This window comes from Lagopus muta, chromosome 2, assembly GCF_023343835.1.
Source record: "Lagopus muta isolate bLagMut1 chromosome 2, bLagMut1 primary, whole genome shotgun sequence".
Classification (NCBI taxonomy): domain Eukaryota; kingdom Metazoa; phylum Chordata; class Aves; order Galliformes; family Phasianidae; genus Lagopus; species Lagopus muta.
In genome coordinates this window covers 109,307,771-109,328,101 of record NC_064434.1, presented here as the reverse complement: position 1 = coordinate 109,328,101, position 20,331 = coordinate 109,307,771, and the positions used below count along the sequence as shown (strand labels likewise).

Here is a 20,331-nt window from a genome sequence, read left to right as displayed (position 1 = left end):
CAGAGGAGGATGTTGATGATATGGCAGTGGAGGCTTAACCTCCTTGACAGTTTTCTGTTACCTTTTAATGCCATGTGGCAGATGGCAGCAGAGGGGTAATCTGACAATATCACATCTGATGTGGAAGTGTGTATGATGCAAGGTTGTGTCACTGAATTCCTTCAGGCATAAAAAATGGCCCCCATTGACATTCATTGACACTCACTGAAGGTTTAATAGAGACCAAACAGTGCATGTAGACACCATGAGGTATGGGGTGGTGAGTGTCTGCAGCAGTGACAACATGAAAGACAATCCATGTTCCAGATAGCTGTGCAGATGCAGGCTTTTGTTCATTTGTGGTGAAAGTGCACAGCTAATGGTGATTATGTTGAAGAATAGTGTTTTGCAGCTGGGAATTTGCTGTATCAAATAGTGCTGTTCTCTTTTTATCTGTTGTTGTTTCTGTGGAAATAAATAGGAGGCATTACTTTCAGAGCACTTGCAGGTACTTAATCAACTTTGCTATTCTCACACATACGCTAGTTCATACTACTGTTGGCACTCTACGTTTTTCTCTTATGTTGTTTTTAAAATATAATTGTCCATATTATGATATTTATTTTAAAGATCAGATGCCCATTTTAATGTGTTGATATTTTCAAAATGTGTTTCATATCTGAATTAAGTTACGCCTGGATTGCTTTATGTAAAAGGTTTAAACCTCTAACGTCTGAAAGGGTGACAGCTATGGACTAAAAGAATCATGGAAGAAGCTCTTAGAGTTGGAAGGGACCTTTAAAGGTCATATAGTCCAAAACCTTGAACTGTTTGCTTTTTGTTCTTTTAACTAATGTTTTGGCATAAAAATTCTCTGAATTAAAGCAGGTTATCTAAGAACGTTCCTGATATTCATTATGTTTAAATGCAACCTTGTGTAGGTCCCACGTGATTTCATTCTAGTTTCAGTAAATACATGTACCCCATGAACTCCTTACATAGATATTGTATACTACAGGAAGGAAAAGTAAAATGAATAAATGAGGAGAAAAACACCCTTTTGTAGTGTTTGTGATAACCAACATTAGCAGTGTTTGTTTGATTTTTTTCCAAGAATATCTTTGGACATTATTTTAGAGTTACCAACATCCTTCTGAACATAATGAAACTCTTTGACTTTGAGCAGCGTTTAACCTAAGAAGTATTTATGTGTACTGTCACCATATATCCTTAAATATGTAGTTAGCTGTTGTATTTTTTGGCATTACCATGAAGTCCTAAACACGACAGTTCTCTCTGACTTATATTACTTAACACTTGCTTGTCAGTTAATCCTTTTTACTGAATAGTAAATAATACTAATAGTAAATACTATTCTCCTCAAGATTTAACATATTAACTAATATTTCAGGTGTTTTCTTTAAATTAACCTGCGAACATAACTTGTTCTTTTGCCCAAAGCTCCTACTGGATCTAAAACTAAAGAAGATATGTGGTGATATTACATGTGATATCATTTAACTTAGCCTGCCATGGAATGTAAAAATGCAGTCAAAATTGCAAGTCTGATGTTTAGAGCTGTTGGCCTAACGTTTATTAAGAATTTGTGCAAAGGTTTCAGTTTTATCCATATTTTTTTTACAGTAAAACTTGTTATATTCTCTGTTTGTACATTGTAGCTGAAGCATTGCAGTCGTTACATACACGATTTGTTCCCTTCTTTGATCAAAAACTTGGACCCTGTCCCACTTAGGCATCTCCTTAACCTAGTCTCGACTCTTCATCCAAGCGCTCACACTGAACAGGTAAAGATGAACAAAATTACTGCAACAAGAAATTATGTTAGTATTTTAATTAGCAGTTATGTGTTTATCATTCAAAAAGAAAGCATGAAAGTAATATTCACTAATGCATAAAAGAAGAATGTACATGAGTAAAACTGTCATGTTTCTGTATGCTTTTCTTGCTTCACAACTGCAGTTTTTTTCAGAGGCTTTCAAAGTCTGCATAATCATAAATAGTTTTATATATTATAAAAATATTAAATGTATTAAGTAGATATAATAGTCTATACTATACATGAAGTTAAAACATGTTCCATACTATATTTCTTCTTTTTCTCCATTTGTTTATTTTGATGCATTTATTTTGTAGCATTGGCATACTGAAAGATTAACAATATATCTTTGCATACAAAACCTGCTGCTTCTTCATGGCACTGTTACCTGATTTTCTTTGTAGACATTGTATTTGGCATCAATGCTTATAAAAGCACTGTGGAACAATGCACTAGCAGCTAAAGCTCAGCTGTCAAAACAAAGCTCTTTTGCATCTTTACTCAGTACTAATCTACCAATAGGAAACAAAAAAGGTATGTATTTATCCCATTCAATCTGGTAGTTAAAGTTTTAATTTATGTATCCCCCATTTTTTACTTGAAGTATTAAAATAAATAAATAAATGAAAGGTCCTGCTGGCATATTTTTCAAGCAGAAAATAAAATAAAGAATAATGATGAAGGCATTCGTCATCAAGTTGTGGTTTTAACCCAGCAGGTTGCTAAGTACCATGGAGCTGTTGCTCACTCCTCCAGCATGGGACAGGGGAAAGAGAGAGGAAGAAGTAGAATTAGTAGAATTAATTAGTTGAGATAAAAACTTTTCCTAATCCAAACGGAAGAGAGAAATAATAGTACATACATACATACGTATGTATGTATGTGTGTATTTATTTATTTATATTTACGAAGCAAGCAGTCCATAATTGCTCACCGCTGGCTGATGCCCAGCCAGTTTCTGAGCAGAGGCTGCCTTCCCCAGTCAGTTTCCCTCAGTTTGATTGTTTTTTCCAATCAATGTCAGTATTGTGTGCGATATCCCTTTGACCCTTTAGATCAGCTGACCCGGTTTGGTCAGCTTGGTCCTCCCCAGTATCCTTTCTGGCAAGATAATTCAAGAAGCTGAAATGTCCTTGGCTCTCTAAGTACAGTACTGTTCAGCAACAACTAAAACATTTGTGTGTTATTAACAGTATTTATCTCCCAGACCAAAACACATCATCATACCAGACACTATGAACAAACTCCGCTCTATATATCACGTCACGTAGTATTTATTTTTCTTTCGTTTGTATTTTAATTCAAAGAATAGTTCAGCTTACCGGTTAACTACTTTTGTTCTGGAGAACAGCTGTAATTTTATAGCTACATCAAATATTACAAAAGTTTATCTGTTTTTTACCTTGTTGCTGATATTACTTGCTATTTCTGTGTTTTTTTCTCTATTTGAGTGTGTATTTTCCTGCAGTCATTACTAAAGCTGCTTCCAAAGCATTATACTGTAGTTCAACTAACTTTTCTTACTTCTGATTTTTATGAATGATGGACAGCTATAGACTGGCAAAAAGAATTTTAGTTCTTGATTTTCCATTCTGTTTTTCTCTTCAGAGGAGGATCTCAGAAGAGCAGCCCCTTCGCCTTGTAAGTATAGATTTAGCAGAACACCATGTTTTGTATATTTCATGCTATGTTTCTTATAGAGCTATTTGGGTAGAAGAAAAGCTGGTACAAGTTTGAAAATGTATTCTATGAAAATTAAATGAAAATTATATTTAGCGTAGAATCTAACCAAGTGGTGTATCTGTTTTACATACTGGCACAAGAAATTATCTGAATACAAATTTTGTTATAAAATGCATAGTGTTCTGAAAAGAATTTTTAGTGCTGAAGCATTCAGGATGTTTGGGTTGTCTTCCTTGTTCAAATGTTTGTGGCTAGAATGTTTTTCATTTCAACATATGAAGCAGATTTATGAATATGTACATTCCAATTAATACATAGTGCAGATTAACTAGGAAACATGATTTTGAACTAGGGTCACCAGCAGCTAGCCCTCAAAGTAGTGACAACAGCGACACCCATCAGAGTGGAGGTAGTGATATTGAAATGGAGGAGCAGCTTATTAACAGAACAAAACATGTACAACAGCGACTTTCAGATACAGAGGTAAGCATGTTAAAGTTTAGTCTGTGAATTTTGTTGTTGAATTGCCTGTTACAAGCTATGGAAATATCTTTTTTTTTCCTGTACTTTTTTTCAGAAATTGAACAGTTTTGAGTTCTTTGAGTGAAAAAATGTTCTGATGTGGCTTTGTGTGCATAAGTGGGGAACCTTTAGTTGTAATCCAAATCTTCTTGGTCAGATGCTGTAATGTGCTGACCAGGGAGGTGGTGGGGTCGCTGTCCCTGGAGGTGTTCCAGAAACATTTAGATGTCGTATTGAGGACATTGTTTAGTGGGAAATATGGGTGGTAGGTGGACAGTTGGACTGGATGATCTTGAAGGTCTTTTCCAAACTTGGTGATTCTGTGATCCTGTGCAATGGCCACAGCCTATTATGAATTCCATCATACAGAAATTAAGTTCTTAAATCTGGATTTTTCACAAAGCATTTTGTCATTGGCAATGGAACTGAAAAAAAACCAAAAAACAACAACAAAAAAAAACTGAAAAAAATGAAAGAAAACTTTAGGTCTGACGCATGTAAAGGAAGAATAATATTTGGATGATGATTGTCAATTTTGTATTTTCAATCGTGTTTTGTTTTCCCACCAATCTGGAAAAATAAAATAAAATCAGGAATCCATGCAAGGAAGCTCTGATGAGACAGCAAACAGCGGTGAGGATGGCAGTAGTGGCCCTGGTAGTAGCAGTGGCCACAGTGATGGATCCAGTAATGAGGCCAACTCCAGTCATGCAAGTCAGTCTGCTGAAAGCCCTGGCAGCGAAGTGCAGTCTGAAGACATTGCAGATATTGAAGCTCTCAAAGAGGAGGAGGATGAAGAAGAAGAGGATAGGAATCATAATCCCCAGAAAAACAGTAGGAGCACAGATATACGAAGCAGGAAACTGGAATCACAAACAGACATTTGTCTGGGAGATTCACAGGGGGCATCGGAGAGGAACAGTACAAATAATGGGACAGGAAAGGACCATGTTTTTAATGCTGACTCTGTAACTCCTGTGGATAATCGAATTAGAATACTGGATGCCTGTTCCCATGCTGAGGATGCAGACCATGACATGACAGGGGAAATGAGCACTGCTCGCATTTCACAAGGGTCTCAAGATTCTTGTATAACACATACAGGAGACTTCCTTGGAGAAACTATTGGAAATGAATTATTTAACTGTCGACAGTTCATTGGTCCCCAGCATCACCACCATCATCACCATCACCATCATCATCATGACGGGTAGGTAGCTTGACATTTCTCCTGATTTCTCCACTAGAAGAAATAAAGATGTTGGCAAAATATTCGAATCAGAAATTTGAATGGTTGTTTTGCTATACTCCAGGATAATTTTGTTTGCCAGGAGTGATGCTTATCACAGATAGTTATATAGTAGTCTATTTTGTTAATGTGACTAGTTTTTTATCAAGTCTTTGTATTAAATAAGTAGAGTAATATTGAATATCATGTTAAAGTTGTTCTGTAGAATGCTGTTATTTAACTAAAATTAAAGAAGCCAACAGAGTCATGATGATGGAGAGACCTTTAATTTGTTTCTCAAATTTAGTTGTTTCTCAAATTTATATGAAAGTCTGTTATTCAGATGATTCAGCCTGATTTTGGCTGTAGAGAGATAACAGTTCACTTAAATTACTTCAGTTGTGTATTGCAGTACGTGGATAAGCTATGTGTTGTATAAGTTGATCGCATAGTAATGCTTCAGTTTTCTTCCAGAAGATGCTTTAACTCTCATCTGGTTAGTCTGCTGTGAAGAACTTACTTGATAATGTCAGTTCTAATGTTCCTCTTTTACAGGCATATGGTTGATGATATGCTCAGTGCAGATGATGTCAGTTGCAGTAGTTCTCAAGTCAGTGCAAAATCAGAGAAAAATATGGCTGACTTTGATGGGGAGGAATCTGGCTGTGAAGAAGAGCTTGTACAGATTAATTCACATGCAGAGCTAACATCTCATCTTCAGCAGCATCTTCCCAACCTGGCCTCTATCTATCATGAACATCTTAGTCAAGGTAAGAGTTATAAAAAAACAAACAAAACTTCCAGCTCAGTTTTGTATAATTTCAAATTAGTCTCCAATAAATTTAATATTTAAATTGTTTTAATCATACATGTGTGTTATTGTGTATAAAAAAGTAGTTTTCCAAAGAAAACAGTTTCTTCTTAAATTCGTTTTCGTATCGTGTTAGATACAACTGTGTTTAGCTTTTCTTTTTTTTCATTTCTTCCTTTTTTAAATATCTACTGGAGCTTTTCATACAAGTTTAAACAAGGGCACTAAGAGGCATGACAAGTTTTATTACAGGAAAGTGCTACTGAAAAGACATTTTTTCCCCTGAAACCTGACTTTTCTTCTGGTGGGTGAATCTTTCCATGATTTTATACATTTATCATCTTAAGTGAATTAACCATGATGGACTCTGAAAGGATAACTTCTGCAAAATGAGTTAAAATACAACTTGCTATCTAGAGGAGCTTTCGTGAGAGGGCATTTTATGCTATTTTAGCTTTCACTGGCAAACCTTTTACTGTTCTTCATGGTGTAGTTTCAGATGCCATTTAAGCAGCTTTGCAAGAATTGTGTTATCTTTACATATGCTTTTGTGGCAGCTTTTTTTATTGTTTTATCCACCTCTTAAGTATAATGGAGAAGGATATGGTTAGTGAAGGGTTTGAAATCTTATGCTGTTTTTCACTGGTTCGGCAGAACCAAGTCTGCTTTCTCTCCAGCAGTCAGGAAGAGCTGTACTGTTTGTGTATTTTCCTGAAACATGGTTGAGTGTTTCTTCTGTAGGCATAGTATTTCTTGTTATCTGAAACTGAACTAAAATTTTAGACCCTGAAAATTAAGAAAGATACCTGTTTTGGAGTGACATAGTGAGATATGCTGCCAAAACTTCCTAGTTAAAAGATGTTCTAAACTGGCAATTTTTTTCCATACATATTGTGCGTTTTACTGAAGATTCAAATTATTATTTGAGCATGAAGTCTTCAGTGCAGGTTATTTCTGACACACAGTTTTTCACGTATAATTAACATTCTACACACAATCTAAAATTCCAACTTGATTTGCTGTTGAACGGAAATAATATCAAGTAGCAGATAAGTGAATGATGCCAGCTGTGACCACATGCAAGAAAGAAACATCTATCACTGTTTATGAAAATATGACCAGTTTCTAAAATAATAAGCTGTAATACTCTGTTGTATAAAATTTGTTTGTTTTTCTGTTTTGAGTTATGTATAGGATATATCAGTGTGAAAGCAATTTGTTGAAATGTGCTGCTTTTTTTTTTTTTTTTTGCTTTCCAACAATAGTAGTTAAAAAGATGCCTTCTGTTAGTGCACAGGCTACAGAAAAGCTTAAGAGATGTTGATATGAACTAAATCTAATTAAATTAATTAAATCTAATTAAATGAAAAAGGAAATGCACCTGTATCTGCTAAGTAGTGTTTTTGTTGTACATGCACTATTTTGTTGCATGTAAATATTATCTTAACTGCCCTGCTGACTTCTTGCGCTGTCATGATGTTTTGTCTTCTAAGAAATCATATGACAAAAAAGGCTGTGATTGTTATGTTGCTGTATGGACTTGAAAATAGCCAAATGTACAAATGAAGCATGTTGTTCATGCACCGAGGGAATAATGTTTAGATAGTTCCTTCTAGTTGTTCAGTAATGGTCTTTATATTTTGTTCAGGACCAGCAGTTCATAAACATCAATATAATAGCAGTGCAGTGACGGACATTAATTTGGATAATGTTTGTAAGAAAGGAAATACCCTTTTGTGGGATCTGGTCCAGGATGAAGATGCAGTAAGTTGAATACCAGAAAAGAGTACTTTTTTAAAGAAAATAGATATATGTTATTCAGTGACCTTTCTTTCTACTTGCTGTAGATTCATCTTTCGGAAGGGTTAATAAATGAAGCAGAGAAGCTGCTCTGTTCTTTAGTATGCTGGTTCACTGACAGACAGATTCGAATGAGATTTATTGAAGGCTGCTTAGAAAATTTAGCAAACAACAGGTAACTGAAATTATTTTTTTTACATTTATATTTTTTTTTTCAACATATGTGGGAAATCCAAGTTGAATATATCAGTTACTTAATTTTGCAGGAAGGCAAGTTGAAACAGAAGTGGAAATATAAATGTATTTTTTCTAAAGTGCTACAAATAAGTCTAATGTCCCATTTTTCTATTCTGTCAGCATCCTCAATTTCTCAATTCTTGCATTTGTCTATTCTCCCTTCTAGCAGAGGTCACTGCCTTTCTACCAATTGGTAAAATCAAGTCCACATCTTAAGCAGTTGAGTACAAAGTCAGATGCCTTAGTGTAAGCATTTGGAACTGAATATTTAAATTTTGCATTTAAGTGACTGGTGAGCAGACAAGATTTTATACACCAAATCTGTTATGGGATTTAATTTCTGTGAAGAAGCAGCTAGAGGATGAAGATGTACCTTGGCCTTAATTCTTTTAATACCAGCCAGAATTGTAAGATTGTACGGATAGACTGGCAAAAGGGTAATTCTGTTGATTCTGTTAGTCAGCTGCTGGATAAGCACCTGCAGCGTTTCTTGTTACCTTTTCTCTAAGAACTGTGTTTGTGAGATAATATACAAGTATACGGAGGTACTAATAGCCTTGTGAAGATATGAATTACAGGCATGAAAGTTGACGTCTACATACTGTTTATGCACTTCTTGAGTTTTTGCAGACAGCAGTCCTAAAGTACACACCATTGTTAAACTGCTTCGACCTTTTAAGGGAGATTGATTTCTACTCCTTCATCTGTTTGTAGAAAAGTATTCATTTTGCTGAAATTTTCAAAGATATATATTATGAAACTCAAAAATAAGAATTTACCTTCTGAAATTCAGATACTTTTGAATAAGTGTTTTATGTCAATACTTCTCTGACAGCTCTTTGTGTAAGGAATGATACATAAACAATTCGAAGTTCAGATACAGAAAACTGGGAAAACTTCATGCTGGTATTTTCAAATACTTTCAGTTAGGAAACAGGAGTTTCACAAAGTAATTCTAATGCTACTTTAATTCCATAACAGCCATATTAGAGTCATTCTTTCTCTCTCCTTTAGATCAGTAGTAGTTTCACTTCGTCTTCTTCCAAAGTTATTTGGTACGTTTCAGCAGTTTGGGAGCAGTTACGATACACACTGGATAACAATGTGAGTAGATTCCCTACAAACACACTAAAACAACAGAAGCAATAACATTTAGGTGACTGCTTTGAGGCTTGCTCTTCTAGTTGGTCCAAATTAGTAATGACCTAAGATGAAAATGTGTCAGATATCTGGCATAGCTGTATAAATTTGTCTAATCAGGTCTAGTTTTATTCCTCATAAGTTACGCTGTTTCAACTAAGATGAAGACTAATTTATTTATTTATTTTACTATTTTCCCCTAAGCTCAGTCAAAATCTTGTCTGGACATACAGTAACAGTGTATGTAAAATGTTGTAGTAACTTGATGAGCATGATGAGCCCTTGAATCCCTCAGGGGCAGAGAGGTCTTGACAGAATAAAGGACTGGGCAGTCACCAGCCACATGAAGTCTTATTCTGCATCTGGGACAGGATCGTTCTGAATGTGCATGCAGACTGGGGGATGAGAGGCTGGAGAGCAGTCCTGCAGAAAGGGATCTGGGGGTTACAGTTGATGGCAAGTTGAATGTGAGTCACAATGACTTCCCATACCCTGGGGGGCACCAGGCCCAGCACTGCCAGCCAGATGAGTGGAGGAGCTGTCACCTCTGCTCTGTGCTGGATGGCCTTACCTCCAGCACTGCGTGCAGGTTTGGGCACACAGAGCAGAGCAGGCCGAGGGGAGGTCTCAGGGCAGCTGCAGCTCCTACAGGGAGCAGAAGGGAAGGTGAAGGAAAGGCTCTGCTTCAGGGGGCAGGGCATGGAACAGGCCCCAGGGCAATGGGCACAGCCCTGAGCTGCTGGAGCTCAGGAGCATCGGGAGAAGGTACTCATGTGTAGGGTTTGGGTTTTAACTAGTGCTTTGTGGAGCCAGGAGTTGAACTCAGTGATTCATCCTTGTAGGTCCTTTCCAAATTAAGGATATTCTATGAATGTATGGTTCTGTTGTGATTGTATATCAAATGCTTCTGAATATTAAAGTGGTTTTAAGAAGGTCTTTGAAGTGTGAAAATATGTCATGTAGCATTCCTTATTAGGAGAAACAGCTAGTCCAACTATTGAGAATGACTGGGTAATACTACTCCTTCTATCAGCGTTATTTCTTGGTATTTTTGACATGGCACTGAAATATCTGTCCAGTTCTGGTTTTTGGCTTAGACTTTTGCTGAATACGGGTCTTCAGGAACAGTTTAGGAACAAGGGCTGAAAAGAGGACAAGGAACAAGGACTGTTTTCTTTCAAGCCTGTGCCTGACCTCAATAACTTTGTTATGGAGCTTTATGGATGACAAGGAAAAATAGAGTGCTTTAGTGAAAAAAACTTTTTAATTGACGGTAGATGGAGAATGCAAAATTAAATTTGTTCTTGTGTATGTGCATGTTTTTGAAAAGCTGTCTATTTTCTGTAGCTATTCTGGTAATTTTTAGCAGGCCGTAACACTTTCTGCCCTCTAAATTTACACAGGTGGGCAGAAAAGGAACTTAACATGATGAAACTTTTCTTTGATAATTTGGTACACTACATCCAGGCAGTCAGGGAGGGACGACATAAATATGCATTGTAAGTACACAAATGACTGTGTTTGGTATTTTATGATTTTAAACATTTTTTACTGCTTTTCTTCTGATGTTTTTGAGAACTTTTTTTTTTTTTTTTCTTAAGTAAATAAGAATAAGTATCTAATATCTAGGTATTAGATAGGAAGAAATTCTTTACAGTGAGGGTGTAGAGACACTGGCACAGGTTCTCCAGTGAGGTTTTGAATGCCCCCTCCCTGGAAGTATTCAGGGCTGGGCTGGATGGAGCTTTGAGATCTAGAGGGAGGTGTCCCTGCTTGTAGCAGGGGGCTGGAACTTGATGATGACTAGGTGCCTTCCAGCCAAAACCATTCTATGATTTTGTGATTCTATATTGCATCATTTGTATATGATGCAATGTTATTATGTACATAACCTGGCATGTAAAATTTGCAGGACATATAGAACTGACTAAAACTGTATGAAGCCCAAACTTCTATGATTCAATAGTGACTTTAAAATGCTTAGACAGGGAAAGATCTATAAAAAATAATTAGATTTAAAATACGTCTTTAAAAAAACAAAAAAACAAAAAAAACAGCAAATTCTGTCATTTTGTTAGACATGATTTTGATTTTGATTGTTTACTTACAAGTGAAATCAGGATTTTAGAAATGCAAAGGAATTTAAATGGGTGTCATATTATAAATCTATTCAAATATTTCTATTTTGTTATTGTTAACCTTTACAATAGTTCTTGTGTTTTAACACACTCGTCCACACTTTCTAGTGTGTATGCTTAAAATTAGGTGTATATACACGAGTGATAATAATTTCTAGCTTCCAGAGGACTAGACTGTTCCAGTTTTGACAACTTTTTAGTCCTTTATGTACCGTTATATTGGATATTTCACTAATGAGAAATTAATTCCAAAGCTGTTTGAAAGTGAGGTGATCTGCTTTAAATTCAGGCTAGATAGTACGTTGTTCTACTCCTTTAACTATTAGTTTATAGCTTGTAAATTGAAATAAAGTCAGTATTTTTATGTAGGTTATAAAAATATTTTTATAAAGCGTATGTACTGGATGTAATCAGGGCTCCATTGTGTAAATATCAGCTTTTTAAAGCTGCAAAAAAAATTAAGGTAAGCTCCTTCAAGGTGGTAATGATAAAATGATGCATTTTAGTTGGACTGTATGAAAAACAATAGTAAATCAGACAAAAAAAAGAGAATAACATAAAGACATAATAAAAGTCTTAAAACCCCTAGTGTTTCTTGTTTGGTAATGTCTTTAATGGAAGTCTAAGCTGGATGCTACTGGAAGTTCAGAATAGGTTTGTAAGGAAAAAACTATACTTTTCAGAGGAATATGCATTAGTGGGGAAAAGGTTACGACAAGCAATTATATGTTGGTAACTAAGTTAAATAACCTATCTTTCTTATACCAATATAAATTTTAGATACAGCCACAGTGCAGAAGTTCAAGTTCGTCTTCAGTTCTTGACTTGTGTGTTTTCAACTCTAGGATCACCAGATCATTTCAGTAAGTATTTTAGCTTACCTTGTCAGAGAAGCACCTTGCAATAAGGCTTGCACACTTCTTAATAGTCATTGATATTTTAAATAAAAATGACATTGTTAAAGGTACACCTCTAAGTAATGTACAATATTGCTTCAAAAGAAGATTTTGTTTCTTTTGCTGATAGACGGAACCAACATTAGGATTTAGATTGTCTTGCCGGTCCGCGAGAGCAAGGTGTTTCATTCTCTTACATCTTAGTTTTCTGAATAAAAGGATTATAATAGTTACTGAAATGAAGAGAACATATGCTGCATTTGTGAGTTTATATTCATGTCCATAGTGTTTTCAGAGGTTTTGTACTGAAGAACACTTTATGTAAGTTGTAATACCAAAAAGAGATTTTTTAATTAATATTTTAGTACTGTCCAAAACAGTTTATGCTCCTTGTAGGATCCTTTGCAAAAGTGGTAATCCATGTGATAGTGAACATACACTGAAATCTTTTCATTCAATAAGGATAAAACTAAGTTTTTGTTGTTGTTGTTGTTGTGACTGATTTTATTTTTTTGACATTTATTTTTTCTTTGTGTGCCTGATGGAATTAGAATCTGAACATAATTTTTTGTTCTATTAAGCCTTGGAGTCTTACCCTTACTCCTAAACTTGTTCAGCCGTTCTCTTCTTAAGCTCTTGTAAAGTAGTAGCATTTAGTATTGTCTCAGCATCAGCTCTGTATAGGTTGAGTTGATTGTATATTTAGGTGATTCGTTTGAATAAATGAGGATCATTTAAGTAGTCTCATAATAGGTAGCAAAGTCAGCATCCATTGCTTGGCTTGTCCCTCTGGTCATTAGAATACAGAGTGCAGGAAGGAGTGAGAGTATCTGTAGCCAAGAGAAAATAAAATAAAATACCAGTTGTAGTAATACATTTGTTATTGTCTGTTGAAAGTATTTTTAGCTCTTTTAGTATCACAAGCGTCTATATATGATGTAGGAAAATAAACCTACTTTTTTCCTGACTTTATATGAAATAGTTGCAGAGGTGCTCTTTATTTATATATATAAATATTATATAATATCTTTATATTGAGCACCGGCTCAATACCCAACTCGAAGCTTGTGTTCAGTAATCATTTATGAACTGAGAAGCAACCTGCTAATTAGTAGAAGATACCAGGTCAGCTCATACTGTTCAGTGGATTGGTAGAAACTGATGGAATTAATGACTAAAAGGTTTGTCTGATCACCAGCTCTGAAAAGGGAAAACGTATGGTTTCTCATTGGTATGTGGTGCATTTTTCTTCTGCGGTTTCTGGAAACAACTTGTCTTGACAAAACCTGTTCTAATTTTTCTGGCTTTTTTGGGTTTTGTAGAATATTTGGGTATTTGATTTTTATACTGGAATAGTTGATAATTCTCCCTTGATTTTAGGGTTGAGTTTAGAACAAGTGGACATATTGTGGCACTGCTTAGTTGAAGATTCTGAATGTTACGATGATGCACTACACTGGTTCTTGAATCAAGTACGAAGTAAAGATCAGCATGCTATGGGTATGGAAACTTACAAACATCTTTTCTTGGAAAAGGTACGCAGAGAGTTAATTGCAACCTTGATAATTCTAATGTTTCTTTCCATATCAGCGCTGTTTAAAATATTGTTAATGGTTACTATGGTGTATATATCTTCAGTACTATCACAGGATCCTACTTGCTATGCAAATGATTTTTTTTTTCCTAATTGAACAGAAGGTGGGGGGGATTGGCATGAATTGTTTTTGTGCTAATACTTACTGCTGTGCTTCTTCGTAAATAGATTGTGTGTTTTATCTGAAGCTAGGTAGCATTTCTTTTTTTCTTTTTTTTTTTTTATTTAAAGCCACCAAAAATTATAATTTCCCATGTGATGTACAGGCATCTGACCAAAAACAAGCAGTCAAGATTTTCTCCTCTTTGGGAGGGGCACTTAAATCTCATCCACATATTCACTGAAAATACAAACATGCTGTAGTAGAGCTAATTGCAGTGGATCCCATTCATTTTAACAGATCTGTAGTCTGTTGAAGGAGATTGTACAGTAAATAATGTATTCCAGCTCTTTTTCAGTATTACACAGTTTAAGTTCTACTTTTCGTAACTGTATGATTTTTTTCACTGAAGTTTCATGTGTGCTATCAAGTTGATCTGCTGTTGATACGTTTAGCAACTAATGTTGCAGTAGTGATTCTTGTTCCTTCAGTACTGTTACAGTCCAATTCAGTGATAGAGGAAACGGGGTTCTTAACTGTGATTATAGTCAATTACTTATACTGTATATAAAATTCAGTGTCATCTTTAATGATAATACATTTTATTATTTTCCATACTAAAGTGTATTTATTTTATTTAGATGCCACAGCTAAAACCTGAAACTATTAGTATGACTGGACTGAATCTCTTCCAGCATTTGTGCAATTTGGCTCGATTGGCTACTAGTACATATGATGGTGGCTCAAACTCAGAGGTAAGCCTAGATTCTGTTTTTCTTCTTTCTGAGGAAAGGGAAAACTTACTTTGCTTATCCGCAGCTGTACTTATCTTGAGAACATACTGGTTTGAAAACTGTTTATTGGTTTGAAGCATTATGTTACAGTCTGTTATCATCAAGGCAGTATGAATTTCTGCATTGAGAGAATCCTGGAACCATCTTTCTCAGAAGTTTCATATTTGATTGTGTAAAATGTAGGCGTGGAATTGAGAGGCCTGCAATCCTTACCTGTCCTCATGACTTTGGTCATCTTATTTATAGAGAAATATGTAGGAAGCTATAAAGAAAGTGCAGTTTATCATTCTCTTTGCATACTTGAACTGTTAGCTGTTGTGTTTAAAGAATAGGTTTGAAAATTTGACTTGTTAGTAGTAACGTTTAAACTATGTGGAAACTTTTACATGAATTAAGCGTATTTCATCCTGTCTACTAATATTTGTTAAAATTTGGCTCAGTTTATTTTGTGATGTACTTTACAGGTTTTTCTTATGTGCTTTTTTTTCACTGTCTTAGAAGTAAGATGATATGTAGGGTATTTTTCTGTGCATTGATTTGATGCAGTGGAGATTAAAATATGTGTTCTTACAATGAATGCTAATAATGGTTGTGGTTTTAAGTCTTCATTTAAATTTACTTCTGCTTGTCAAAAATAAAAAACACTTTTTTGAATTTTAACCAATTATCCTTCAAAGTACAAAAATATTCCTGTCAGTGTTAGGATTTTACAACAGTTGGTATTTAAAGTGATGAGAGGCTGAGCAAAGGAGATATTTTTAGTATTTGCATCAAGAACAAATAAAACATCTCATATCAGAAGGGTTAAACTTCCAGTAAAATAATGAGGCAATGTTTTGTTTCTTTCTTTGTTTTCCTTTTGTCCTAACAGTTGTGTGGCATGGACCAGTTCTGGGGTATTGCTCTAAGAGCACAGTCTGGTGATGTCAGTCGAGCAGCTATCCAGTACATCAACTCCTATTATATCAACGGTATGAATTTTCATTTCAAAGTTTGTTTTCTGTTAATATGTTCTAAAGAATATTAATGTTACCCTCTTTATTTTTAATATTAAAATACATGGTCTTAAATATGTGCTTAAATAATTTACTTGGATGTTGATATTACAGGTAAAACTGGGCTTGAAAAAGAGCAGGAATTTATTAGTAAATGTATGGAAAGTCTGATGATAGCTTCTAGTAATCTTGAACAAGACTCTCATTCAAGTCTGACAATTATTGAAAGAGGACTCTTGATGCTAAAGACACATCTGGAAGCTTTTAGGAGAAGGTAAATAGCACCACGGTATATTCGGATGCAGAATTTGTTTCTATTTCTCTTAAAGTAATGATGAATGAGTTATGAGTGATGAATTCATTAATATAAGTAATAGCTTCTTTCTTTTTCTTTGTGTAAAGTAAAGACAATAGTGGATAATGTTTAAAGGTAGAAGATTTAAACAGTTTAAAAAGTTGACCCTTGTCTTTGTAAAGAAGTGTGGATGGATGTAGTTTACGTTTACCCATTCCTCGCCCAAAATTGAATAATACTGAGAATATACTGATCATTTCTTCTTATTTTGAACAAACAGAACAAAGGGTCAAGTGTTGCTTGTTTATTGAATGTCTAAGTTAAACAGGTTTTAATAAAAACACCTTGTCAAGTTTTTACTTGCTTCTCAAGGTTTGCGTATCATCTGAGACAGTGGCAGATTGAAGGTACTGGCATCAGCAGTCATTTGAAAGCACTGAGTGACAAACAGTCCCTACCATTAAGAATTGTATGTCAGCCAGCTGGACTTCCTGACAAGGTAGTTTAAAAGCCCTTTCCCAAGTACACCCTACTTTGTTAAATTTTAGTAACTCCATTGTTCACTTCAAAAAGAAAAAAAAATGTATTTAATTTCAGATGACTATAGAAATGTATCCTAGTGATCAAGTGGCAGATCTACGAGCTGAAGTCACCCACTGGTACGAAAATTTGCAGAAAGAGCAGATAAATCAACAAGCACAGCTTCAGGAGTTTGGCCAAAGCAGTCGAAAAGGGGATTTTCCCGGTAAGCTTTAGTACTCATACCTGTGTTTTTTGCCATTTTGAAGGTTCATCCGTTCATAGCTTAAAAGATTACTTTTTTTTTCTTTTCCTTCTTTCCCAGGCATCTCAAGTAAGGAAAGATTATGATACTGATACTGTCTGTAGTTACAGTTAGCATCGCTCTCACTTTTCATTAATAACATTCAGTAATGGCACATATAAGTACTATCTGTTACTTGAAATTGCAAATAAATTGCTGAACTGGCAAAATCCAATATGTCTAATAAATCGAATAGAGTTCCCCTGAGTTTTTTCATTTTCATTGTAGTTATAATTAATCATGTCATTATGTCACTTACAGATTTCTTATATAGTACTTTACTTTGTGATATGTATACCTTTATGACTCTGCATTTGGTTCATAATTTGAATTAATTCAGACTCATAATTATATTATACCCTTCCTATATGTATTCCAGTCAGTTGTATTTTTCTTAATTCTGTAATGGTTTTTTAATTTGTGATCATTCTGTAAAGAATTTGAAATGTTACCTTGTTTCTGAGGTTGTCTGCTTGCAAGTCTGATGAAGAAATTTCCACTTGTTACCTTTCTTTATGTGTTTCTGAGTTTTTTCTGCATCCTTTAGATGGAGAAGGACATTTTCTGAATCCTCTTGTTTCTGTATATTACAGCATTCTTAGCTGCTGTTGCTGCTCGGAATATTCTTGTTCTTTGAATTATGTAGGTTGCTCTGAAAGTAATGCTTCCTGTTTAATTCCATGGAAACTACAACAGATACTAAAAGTACAATAACACTACTTGATAGAACAAATTCTCAGCTACAAAACACTGTTTTTCTGTATAGTTGTCACCATTAACTATGAATTTTTGCCACTGGTCAACAAGAATTTGCATGCCATACTTACAAAAGCATGCACCAGGTCGCCACTGCTGAAATGTACCACCCTGTACCTCATGGTGCTCACATACATTGTTTGCTCTCCATTAAACCTTCAGCAAGCGATTAAGAATGTCAGTGGGTGCCATTTCTTCTGCTTGGAGGAATTCGGTGACACATCTTTGCTTCATACACACTTCTACGTCAGATGCCGTTTTGTCAGACTACGCTTCTGCTGCCATCTGTCACATGGCAATAAAACGAAATATTATAGAGAAGGTTCAGCCTCTACCACCATACCATCAACATCCACCTCTGATTTCATGCAGCAACATCACAAAATAGGAGGCTTTACTTTCAGAGTGGCCCTTCTTTTTCTCCTGAATGTTTTCATGTTTTGTGTATTCGTTGTGAGGAAGTTAAAACGTAGGGCGTATTATCTGAACAAGTTCTGTCCACAGTCATCCTTTTCTTACACTGATGACCACTGGTAAATATATGAACGTTAGTCTGACTGTGTAGTTTTATGTCTTTAAATAAAAGTATACATATTTATAAATATATATTTTAATGAGATGCACTGTCAGTGTACCAGACTTCAAACATTAGATTAGATTTAATTTAATTTCTTCGTGAAGTCTGTCTTTTCAGTCATTTCTTAGAAGCTCTTCTAGCAAAGAGTCTGTTATTGTTTTCCACCAAGTATTGCCAGGTAGCAGATCTTTTTTTATTTTTGTTCTATCTAGGAGTTCAGAAACTGAAGATTCAGAATAGCAGTCCTACACCAGATGCAGTTTAGTCATTTTAATATATGTATTTTTTAATTTAATAATGTGCTGATATCCATAATTATGTACACTTAACATTCTATGGAATTTGTTTCATTTGCTACTAATTAACATACCATAACTGTGGGAAATTGAAGAACCATAGAGCCAGTGTCCTTTGCTAGTTTTAAAATCCGTAGTAATGTCTCTAAGTAGTCTTGTGATTCATCATCTGGATTGACTGATAAATTGATAGAATCCTGGAATTAGCTACATCTCTTATTAACCAAACTCCTGAAGAAGTACAGTGTAGGGCTGCTCTTCACTTCTCTGGGGGACCAGAGCCTAACACTGGAAAACCAGATTTTAATCCATGAAAAATATATTTGTGTAGTGGAGTTGGTGGTTAGAACTACATAAGTAATCAGAGATGATAAATTCATTTTAAAATGCAAAATTAATTTGTATATATGATAACAAGGTTTCTTGATTTATTGTTTATAGAAACATAGATTGCTTGCACCCAAATTGAAATCTTAATCTTTTAATTGTTCACATTTCTTCAGTGCTTACAATTCTCTGGAGGATGCTCTTGTTTTTTCTGTACTTAAGAAGTACAGAATCTCTTCATTTACAACTTAAGTAAGATTAGTTATTGCTTATTTGTTTTTGCTGACTTGATCACAGACACGTAATACGAAGAGATGATCACAATTATTTCCCAGAATTCTTTTCAGGGAAATGGTGTAACTTACTGCAAATTATGGGAGTCATGTTTTTCATCTGTAGTGTGGACACTTTACTGCAAGATTGGGTTGAGCTCTTACTGAAAATGCTATTTCCAAACACAGGTAGAAAAATGTACTTTAAGAATCTGTTTTTGTAAGGAAATTGCCATGACTTTTTAATGTTAATTGCTGCTGAAGGGTATACTATTAAAAATGAGTCTTAGCACTATCTTTAGAAAACAAAACTGACTCCAAAAATTTGCTGTGGTTTTTTTTTTTTTTTTTTGTTTGCTTTTTTTTTGTTTGTTTGCTTTTTTTTTTTTTTAAATATCCTAGGTGGCCTCATGGGACCTGTGAGAATGATCTCGTCTGGGCATGAGCTGACAACTGATTATGATGAAAAAACTCTTCATGAATTGGGTTTTAAGGATATGCAGGTATTACGAATGTATAGAAATCAATCACTTAAAGGGGTTGCTTGATACGTTGTTCCCTCTTTGTTACACAGCTGATATATACTGTGGTGATGATGGAAGGTATTTTTTTCTTTGGGAGCACATATGGTAATTGCTAAGTCACAGTTTGAACTAACGATTGAGCCCCTGGTGAAGGGACACAGCCAGCTCTGGGTGCACAAGTGAAAGCAGTTCATCTGTGTGACTAAAACCAGGTTCCTAAGCCTCATTTAAAGGCTGGCTGCCACAAGGGAAGCATCTCTACTTGGAGATTGCTTCCTTTGGAGTATTTGGTGAGCCCTCATCTTTGGATGGGTAATGTTTCTTTAACTGGATTGCAATCGTCATCCTTTTTCGGTAATTTAGACTCAAATGCAATGGAGAGCAACTCAGCAGCCACCTCAGCCAGCTCCTTCAGAACCCTGGGATGCACCCATCCGGCCCATAGACTTGTACACATTCAGTCTCATGAGGCAGTTTCAGACTTGCTCTGCCCTTACAGTGGGGGGGAGGGGATTTACTGCCCTGATCCCCACCTAGAGGTTTAGAGATGCAGCGTTCAGGACGTGAGAAATATTAGAATCCTGGCTGCTAGTGAAGACGGAGGCAAAGAACTCATTCAGTACCTCAGCCTTCTCATCTGTTGAAGCCAGCTCTCCTTTTATGTTTTATGTTATGTTATGAGGAGATATACTCGCTTTGGCCTGTGT

At 35.3% G+C, this 20,331-nt stretch overlaps 1 protein-coding gene across 6 annotated transcripts in view; it reads left to right on the top strand.

Moving 5' to 3' along the window:
• Positions 1-20,331, top strand: part of USP34 (ubiquitin specific peptidase 34) — a 134,153-nt gene that overhangs the window by 52,316 nt on the left and 61,506 nt on the right. For all 6 annotated transcript variants that reach the window (XM_048936627.1, XM_048936625.1, XM_048936626.1 and 3 more), the window contains exons 11-28: positions 1,659-1,784; positions 2,221-2,350; positions 3,425-3,457; positions 3,852-3,982; positions 4,615-5,231; positions 5,805-6,019; positions 7,709-7,824; positions 7,908-8,035; positions 9,112-9,201; positions 10,641-10,736; positions 12,156-12,238; positions 13,652-13,806; positions 14,607-14,720; positions 15,631-15,730; positions 15,869-16,028; positions 16,422-16,548; positions 16,647-16,794; positions 19,503-19,603. In XM_048936627.1, the coding sequence (XP_048792584.1) occupies positions 1,659-1,784; positions 2,221-2,350; positions 3,425-3,457; positions 3,852-3,982; positions 4,615-5,231; positions 5,805-6,019; positions 7,709-7,824; positions 7,908-8,035; positions 9,112-9,201; positions 10,641-10,736; positions 12,156-12,238; positions 13,652-13,806; positions 14,607-14,720; positions 15,631-15,730; positions 15,869-16,028; positions 16,422-16,548; positions 16,647-16,794; positions 19,503-19,603 (2,670 nt within the window). The remainder of the gene's footprint in view (positions 1-1,658; positions 1,785-2,220; positions 2,351-3,424; positions 3,458-3,851; positions 3,983-4,614; positions 5,232-5,804; positions 6,020-7,708; positions 7,825-7,907; positions 8,036-9,111; positions 9,202-10,640; positions 10,737-12,155; positions 12,239-13,651; positions 13,807-14,606; positions 14,721-15,630; positions 15,731-15,868; positions 16,029-16,421; positions 16,549-16,646; positions 16,795-19,502; positions 19,604-20,331) is intronic.